The sequence below is a fragment of the Chrysochloris asiatica genome, unplaced genomic scaffold (assembly GCF_000296735.1).
Source record: "Chrysochloris asiatica unplaced genomic scaffold, ChrAsi1.0 scaffold00087, whole genome shotgun sequence".
Lineage (NCBI taxonomy): Eukaryota > Metazoa > Chordata > Mammalia > Afrosoricida > Chrysochloridae > Chrysochloris > Chrysochloris asiatica.
This window is the reverse complement of record NW_006408605.1, coordinates 2,478,672-2,487,626: the sequence shown is the minus strand read 5'-3', so window position 1 is coordinate 2,487,626 and position 8,955 is coordinate 2,478,672. Positions and strand designations below refer to the sequence as shown.

Sequence of the window (8,955 nt, the reverse complement as noted above, 5' to 3'; positions counted from 1 at the left end):
TTACAAAACTTCTGCCTTTATAATTGTGGCAGGTACAATTAGTCATGATAACAATTATTCACTATTGAATCATAAGAATCTTATCCCCATCTCTTTTAACCAGACCCACCTAGACAAGATGAAAACTCTTCAGTAGGGACTCTATCTCCCTCCCCCGCGCACACACACTCTTAGACTAAACTCCCTCTTGAAACCTTGTAAGCCAGTCACTTCATGCCTTTTTCACCCCTTCATTTTAGATAGCCAATGTCTAAGTTGCCCGTTCCTATCTATCCTGTGTTTGATACTTGATGTGAAGACTCCTTCCCTCTCTGTTAGTATTTTGACTATAGGTCAAGTTAATCAAATTTTAGAAATTTATCCTCATTTCCTTTATCAAAAATTCTTTTCTTTTTCATCTTCCTCTAGTCAAGTTCTGATTATCAAGCCATCAAGACTAGGTCAAATGGATACTACCTGCAAGTGTGGGTGTTCTTGTGCTTCTCCCCCACCCCTTCATATCAGCTGGCTGCTTCACTCTCAGCTCTAGCTCTCCATGGCTATGTCCTTGTCCATGGGCTCAGGTGTCCCCAGGTCTCACCACACTTTGGACCAATCAGCCCTTCCTCATCTTCAGGTCAACAGGAGTCTATGGACCGTGGTTGAACTCAGTCCATTTCTTCATTGCTGCCTTTCCCTCTCTTCCACTCACCAGTAGACTATTGTGGTCGACAACAAGCTTACATGCCTGTTTGTGTGTTCCCTTTGAGTTTCAGTCTTAGAGGGGGGTTTGTCCTGAAGGAACTTGATTGCTTGCCATAATGGCTTCCCGGCAAACAGCTTGCTTATTCTTGTAGTAGCCAATCATACTGCCATTTTTGTTTTGGGTTTTCTCTGATGATCTTTCTTTGAAGATGTATCTTCTGTTGCTCTAGCTGTTCCAGGCTGCTCTGCTTGTCCTTGCTAGTGGGTATGCCCACCTGTCATTATTTTATTTTTTTATGGTTTCATGATTATTTTCTAGTGTTGCCATTGCCACAATTCTCTTGTCCATTCTTTGGTAGTTATAAGATGGCTACAATAACTGCTACCATCACACCCATGCCCAAATTTGGATACTGGGACTGTTTGCCAGGGATAGGACAGGTCTCAGACTCATTTGTCCCGTATTATCAGGAAAGCAAGATAATTATACATGCATTTCATGTTGCATGACTGCCTCTAGCAACAAGAGAAGCTAAGAAAGTGACTGGGTGCATTTTCACCAGAACCAATTAGAAGTCTATCGGTAAGAAATGGGCGTGGATCCTGGACTCTGTAATAGAAAGTTTTTGCCATAGCTTGGGAGTCCATGGAGTCTTCTCTACAGTGCCTGAAGTCAGGACTACTGGATGATTTGGGGAATTTAACAACAAGTCAATTTCTCTTCTTGCTGCCATCAAGACACCACTGCTCCCACTCAACCCAAAACAGAGCAGTCAACCACTGATGATCCACTCTCTTTCCTAAGGACCGAGTAAGGAAGTAGTATTGACAGACTTGTATATTGTTGTTGTTTTTAAGTGCTATAGAGTTTGTTCTAATTCACAGTGACCCTGTATAGGGTTTTCAAAGAGTAAATGGTGGGTTTGAAGCACCAGTCTTGTGGTTAGCAACCCAGTGCTTATCCTATTAGGCCACACCAGGACACTAGATTGTACATTGTAGTGAAAATTTTATGAGCTTGTCCCTGTGGCCTACTATAGTTCAAAGTGCTGTGGTAAAGAACCTTCACCTTTTCTGTGTCTAGTGTATGGAGGATGTATATTCTAACTCGTTGTTAGGTGCCATCAAGTCAATTCCAACATATAGTGACACTATCTATGCACAACAGAATGAAGCACTGCCCAGTCCTACACTATCCTCACAATTGTTTCTATGTTTGAACCCATTTTTGCTGCCACTGTGTCAATCCATCTTGTTGGAGGTCTTCTTCTTTCTCATTGACCCTCCACTTTACCAAATATTATGGTCTTCTCCAGGGACTGGTCCTTCCTGACAACACATCCAAAGTAGGAGAGATGAAGTCTGGCTTTTAAGCAGAAATCTGCAGTGCCTCATCCAAAATAGATTTGTTCATTCATCTGGCAGTGTATTATACTTTCAATATTCTTCACCAACACCATAATGCAAATGCACCAATTCCTCTATGGTCTTCCTTATCTCCAGGTATGCATGCATATGAAGGGATTGAATATACCATTCCTTGGGTCAGGCACAATTTAGTCTTCAGAATGACATCTTTGCTTTTAACTCTTTAAAAGGTCTTTGCAGCTGATTTGCCTAAAGCAATATGTCATTTGATTTCTTAACTGCTGCTTCCATGAGTATTGATTGTGGATCCAAGTAAAAGGAAATTTTTGATGACTTCATTTTTTTCTTCATTTATCATGGTATTTATTATTTATTGGTCTAGGTAGGAAGATTTTCATTTTCTTTACATTGAGGTGAAAGCTATGCTGAAGACTGTGGTCTCACCTGTTGCTGTTGCTGTTCTTCAGTGCCACTGAGTTGGCTCTGACTCATAATGACCCTGCATAGTGTTTCTAAGGAGCAGCTGGTGAGCTTGAACTGCCAACCTTTCAGTTCAAACCAACTTTTCAGTCCAGCTCATTAACCCACAGCACCACCTGTATATACTTCCAAATAAAGTAGATTTGAAGCCTTTTAAAATCCCAGTTTATGTGTATCTTATTATTTCAAAAACAACTTCAAAGTAATGTTTTAATTTAACATGCACTTAGTGGGCATTCACTATGCCCCACATTCGTTCCTAAGAGGTAAGAATATAGGGGTAATGTTTAACCCCAAGGCTCCATGCACATGGAGCATATTTCTTGGTGGGAGAGGTAGACAAAAACAATTAAAGAAGGAGGGCAGAGAAGTTATGTGTTGGACCCAAGAGCCAGACATCTGGGGTTGAGCTCAGATTCTGCTGCTTCGTGGCTATGTGGCTTTGGGTAGATGATTTACCTCTTTGTGCCTTAGTTTATTAGGAATATATTAAGGTTACTACAGCACAGTACTTTATGGTCTGTAGTGATAAGCCCAAGTTTCAATAAAATTCTGAGAAGCTAAGAAACAGAGAGTACTTTAAAAGGTAATAAAAGGATGACAAATGCCTGTCACATTTGGTGAATCTGCAAGTTAACATGGGTTAATTCACACAAGTGCTTGGAACAGTAGCTGGTATTTAGTAAATACTCAACAAATGTTAGCTGTTGTCCTAAATCAAGCACTGAGCTTTTACCTGATGTCACACAGTGTTCTATAAATTCTCTAAAGGTACTAAGGAAACCTCAAGGCCACTTTAACGGGCTGAACTTAGTGAGCCTGTAGTTGAAAAGCTCCTCCTTCAGATACCTGCATTTGTATGAATTGGGGAATCTGGCCCCAGGTGTAAAAGACATTTTTAAGATGGGGGTAAAGTAGAGTAAGACTAAGGTTGCAATTACTAAGAGAAAAAGCAGACATACAGAAGAGCTATCCTGCAATAGCATTTGTCCCCTTAACCCCAGTCTTCCCCTTCATGTGAGTGCCCATGACTGGCTATTATATCAGCATTTCCAATAATGTCAAGAGGGAAAATACAGACCTGGTCTTTCATGGAAAGTAATCTAGCTCTCACCGCACCCAGAATCCTTGCTGTGAAAAAGTATGGTTTTAAGATCTTAACTTTTCCTCCAGTATCTCAGTACTTTTTGAAGAGCATCTTTTCTGAGGATTTTCTTTTTCTTTGTAAATTGGGGCCACTTGAGATTGAAAAAAAAAAAAAAAATCAAACTGAGTCACAGAGAAGAAGTGAGTCCTTGGTATCACTTTGATGTTAGGGTTTTTCCCTATTTGAATGGGAGCTTTAAATACAGCTTGATTCAAAGGTGCCTGCAGGTTGACCTCCCACCTTTAGTAAAGATGATGCTGACCACCGTTCTTGCTGCTGCCTTGTTCCTCTTCTCCACAGCTGACAAGACGTGTTTCGACGTCTTGGGGACCCAGTATGTCAACAGCCTCATTCAAAAGCTGCAGGTAGGATTTGGAGGTGGATGTGGGCAAGGGAAGACAATTGTTGAAAATTGAGGTGAAATACAGGCAGACAAAAAAACTCATTACCCAATATGGTTTCTTGTCTTTTTATCTATACTAGAAACATCCGCCTTCCAAATGCAACTGCAGTACCAATGTGAGTGAATCCTCTTTTAACTTTCCCAGTGAATTTTCATTTTCACATCTGGAATCTTTACTCTGAAAATTTTCTCTTGCAGGTAACTGATTGTTTGTGTCTTCCTGTCCCTTCTGTAAGTATAGTAAAAAGAATAAAAGCTTGATTTTGTTTTCAAGTAAAAATAAAGTGCTTAATTTGCTTTTTAAAACATGAAAGTGTTACTTAATTGTAATAGTTATAGATTAACATTCCCTTTTAATACCAGGTGCTTGAAATTCTACACTGTATAAAACTAGAGATATTTAAACACTTATCAATATTTTAAAAAAGAAGCTTAGCTATCTTTTTGAATCAGTGGTATGTGCACAATTAAATCAATTGAGAATGAAGAATGTAATAAATTATATAGTTCATATCATATTACTTTCTAACTGATTTGCCAATATTTCTAGTATTGTGAAAAAATGGAAATGAAATGACAAATCTTTATCTTTCAGCTGGCAAAACCTCTGACTTTCCCTGAAAGTCAGCCTCTTTTTCTATGTGTCATGCCTCCCTTCCTCTCTCCTTTCTTCCTTCCCTCTCTTCCTTTAGAATTTAGGGTGGCCCTGGCAATGCAGTGATAAAAGCACTCTTCTACTAACTAAAAAGTGTACAGATGGAACCCACCAGCTACTCCATGGGAGAAAACTATGGAAGCCTGTTTCCATAAAGTCTGCTTTACAACCTTAGAAACTCTACAGAGCAGTTCTAATCTGTGCTATAGGGTTCTACTCTGAGTAGGAATTGACTCTACCATGGTGGATTTGAATACATGCTTTGAATACTACCCTCTGGGAAGACAGACTATCTGAGATTGTGAGTAGAGGGAAAGTGAACAGGGCTCTGAGAGGGCTACTCCTGACTCTGGCAGAGAAGAAGGGGACAGGAAGGTTCTGATTTTGTTTTTCTTAATTCAAATGCCATATAGACAGAGGTACAAGGGTTAGTGTAAGGAAGAAGCAGTTCTCCAACCCTGAGTGCTTTACTCCCTCAAGCATGGCCAGGGATAGCCTAAGCTTCTCACCCCAGCTGAGGTCAGACAGTGTCCCCATCACATCCAGCCATTAAATGAGTAGAAGGACCAGGTAACTTATGAGATGGAATCATGCATTTATGGCCTGCCCTCGTCCTCTTAGTTTATAGTCCATGGTTGTAGCTGCTGCAGAAACACTGTTGGGTTCAGTTGGCACATCTCATCAGGCTGGCATGAAAAGGCTATTCCTTTCTTTGTCTGTCCTGGTGTGGCACTGTAGGATAAGCACTGGACTGCTGACCACAAGGTTGGTGGTTCAAACCTACTAACCACTGCTCGGAAACCCTATACAGTGTGGTTATGAGTTGGAATTGATTGTTGTTGTTGTTGTTAAGTGCTGTGGAGTCGGTTCCGACTCGTAGTGGCCCTGTACAGGGTTTCCGAGGCTGTAAATCTTACAGGAGCAGAAAGCCTCATCTTTCTCCCGTGGAACAGCTGGTAGTTTCAAACTGCTGACCATGAGATTAGCATCCTAATTCATAACCACTAAGTTAAATAGACAGTACTAAGCAATAACAACATAACAAGACTGGAACACCTGGTGTGATGCTGTAGAATTAGCACTGAGCTTCGAACCACAAGGTCGGCAGTTTAAAACCATCCGCTGCTCCTTGGAAACAGGGTCACTCTGAGGCAAAACTGACTCAGTGGTACTTAACAACAACAACAGCATAACATGACTTAGGATATGGAAGCATCTGTTGAAAAGGAGACTCAGAGCTGGCTATTTCCAGAGTCCCCAGGCCTCATGTTCCCTGGATGGAACTTCTAGAACCTTCTGCAGGGAATGTTACTGTGGCAGACTGCCTCATCTTAAAATAATCAAAATCATTTCCTCGATTGGCAAGGGGTCTATGTAAAATTAATGCAAACTTAGGTTCCATTGGGTAACTTAAAATAGTCTCTGAAATCATTCTCTTTGAAATTCCTTTTCAAAGCCTGTCTGTTCTCAGGATGCATCTTCTCATAATTCCTCATTTTCTACCAGGACAACTGTACCATGCCATGCTTCCAAGATGGACTGTCCCGGCTGACCAATGTGACAACGGAGAGAAACCTCAACTTGAATTTCAATTGGGTGAAAAAAAGGGTTGAAGTCCTACATAGGAAAAACTGCCAAGTGAGTTTATTTTTCTATGTGATTTATTATGGTCAGTGGTTTTAAAGTGAATGTTGATGCTAATTCTATTTGAATGAAAAAAGATGATAAGGTTGGAATTGCTAGTTCAAGATCAATAAAAGAAGTCTAAGAAATGGAATCAAAACAAATAGAATTAAAGTGAGGTATGTCCCAATAGATGCTGTTGTTCTTCCTAGTTTTAAAGGGCTGGCAAAAGTACCCTCACATGACCACTTCCTTCTCTCCACTTACTGAACAATGAAATAATTCATCCTGATTGCAATTAGAAGCTACACTCTAAAGAATACAGGGCTATGGCCCCACAATACTAAGTTATTCTAGGGAATCAATATGCACACGGAATGGATGTTGTAGGCTGTAAATTATGGGAGATCCTTTTTGGCTGGCTAATGAGGTGTCATAAATGGTGTAGCCATTAATTGGAATTTACTTGATGGCAACTGGTTTTTAAAGAAGCTTTATAAAGAGAAATGGGTCCAGATCAAAGGTGAAGCTTGCCACTTGCCCTAAATGCCAATGGCATATCTCTTCTCTTCTTTAGAATAAGTATTCTCTCAGCACTGGCTCTTATTGGAGGAGAGGGAAGCTGTGTCTTCCTCCCAGCACTCTGCACTCTCAAGTAGCATTTCTGTATGAGAACATAGAAGTCTGACAGCTATTTAGCTGTGTGTCAAACACTGACTGTTAGCCTTCTTGAATTTCGACCACCAACAGCACTCACTATTAAGCAGTTAATATATAGGGAGAAACCATTGAAACCTGGATGGACTGTCTCATTTTTCTGGGTCTTACAAATTTTCTGCCTTTGACAGGGTGCCATCTTCTCACTTTGAAAATGCTCGTTATTAATGGGAAATATTTAGTTTTCTCTCTCTGGCAGAATTCTACCTTACACAGGTTCTGACTTTCACAGATTTCATGGTACTATTTTGTTGATCACCTACCTTAAGGAAAAGTGTTAGATGTGTAACCATCTCTTTATAGAGGAGGAAATTAAGCCTTGGTGAGGTTAAATGATTTGCCTAAGGTGATATGCCACTTAATAAGTGGCAGAGCTGAGATTTGAACTTGGGTCAGTTCTATGTGACTGTAAAGTCCCCACTATTATCAATTATGCTGTAAGTGGTCTTAGATGGGGAACCAAAAAGGTAATGATACAACACTAGTCCTTACAAACTTCCAGTGGAGAGCTTTAGGACCACTTGATAGATTACTAACTGTGTGTGTGTAAACAGACCACAAAATCAGCCTATCTACACAAAATGCTAGCCCTGGACTTCCTCAACCTCTCTACTTACCTACCCCACTCCCCACCAGCACCCCCTACTCCTTTTCCAGCTCTGGCTAGAGTGGTTCCTGGGTTGGTGGGCTTGGGGCTGCCGACTCCAGTATTGTTTCAATCATTCTGTCCTTATAACTTTTATTCCCACAGACCTTTTCCTGTAAACAGCCATGCACCCAAACCACAGAAGATAACACCCTCGCATTTCTAAAGCGTCTCCTGGAAACTTTCCAGAAAGAAAACATTAGAAGCAGAGTATGAAGATGAACTATTATTTATTCTATTTATTGAGTTTTAAATGCCACCTCTTTAAGTTGTTGCAATTTAAAAAATGAAAGTAAGCTATTCTAACTCACACCAGTTGTTATAATTTGTTTAAAATTTTACTTTTTTATTTTGGAATAAATACACATGAAAAAAACCAGCCAGCTGATGTGTAGTTGCTTTTTATTTTCTTACTGCCTAGAACAAAGAAGGGGTCCTGGTGTGGCACTGTGGGCTAATGTGCTGGACTGCAAAGTCGTTTGAACTGCAAGGTCAGTGGTTCAAGCTCACCAGCCACTCTTTGGAAACCCTATACAGGGTCGCTATGGGTTGGAAATGACTCGACAGCACTTGACAACAACAACAAAACAAAGAAAGCTACAAACTCTGTCAATGGGCAGAATGGGTCAATGAGTTCTACAATGATAATGAGATTCTGTAGTCTTGGTGTCACACTATAGGATAGGCACTGGACTACTAACCAAAAAACATGGGCTCTTCAAATCCACCAGATGAGGCCTTCTGCTTCCATAAAGATTTGTGACTTGGAAACCTCTATATACAGGATCTCTACGAGTAGGGACTGACTCAGTAGCATTGAGTTGTTTGTCTTATTCAATCCTACAAACAGCTGCTCCTCAGAAATCCTACACAGGGTCATTATGAGTCGGAACTGACTCGACAGTACTTGACAATAATGTTGCCAGCAGGTGTTGTAGGGTCCAGAGTAATGAATTGTGTATGTGAGTCCTATGCAGTGCAAATAGCTTGATCTCAGCTTGTAACTGAAAGATTGGTGGTTTTAACTCACCCAGCAGCACCACAGAAGAAAGGCCTGGTGATCTACCTCCATAAAGATTATCATCAAGAAAACCTTGTGGATCATAGTTCTACTCTGAAGCACATGACGACACTATGAGTTGGGATCAACTCGACAGCCGTGGGTGTGGCTTTGGTTGTGGGGCTACCTGAAGGGTTCTGCTAATGAAGGCGGTGAGCAGTCTGAGGCCTTG

The 8,955-nt window shown here is 40.7% G+C and overlaps 1 protein-coding gene across 1 annotated transcript; it reads left to right on the top strand.

Annotated features, from left to right (window-relative positions):
• The first annotated feature begins 3,930 nt into the window (after positions 1-3,930).
• On the top strand, positions 3,931-7,939 carry IL9 (interleukin 9). Its single transcript, XM_006866214.1, has 5 exons — positions 3,931-4,044; positions 4,163-4,198; positions 4,281-4,313; positions 6,244-6,375; positions 7,829-7,939. The coding sequence occupies exons 1-5, from the start codon at positions 3,931-3,933 to the stop codon at positions 7,937-7,939; spliced, it is 426 nt and encodes a 141-aa protein (XP_006866276.1).
• The last annotated feature ends 1,016 nt before the right edge of the window (positions 7,940-8,955 follow it).

What these genes read in the sequence shown, in the direction of transcription:
- IL9 (XM_006866214.1), top strand. Translation starts at nt 3,931, where the DNA reads ATGATGCTGACCACCGTTCTTGCTGCTGCCTTGTTCCTCTTCTCCACA. An exon ending in AATGCAACTGCAGTACCAAT is followed by an intron (nt 4,199 to 4,280) that starts GTGAGTGAATCC and finishes TTTCTCTTGCAG; the next exon opens with GTAACTGATTGTTTGTGTCT. An exon ending in TGTGTCTTCCTGTCCCTTCT is followed by an intron (nt 4,314 to 6,243) that starts GTAAGTATAGTA and finishes ATTTTCTACCAG; the next exon opens with GACAACTGTACCATGCCATG.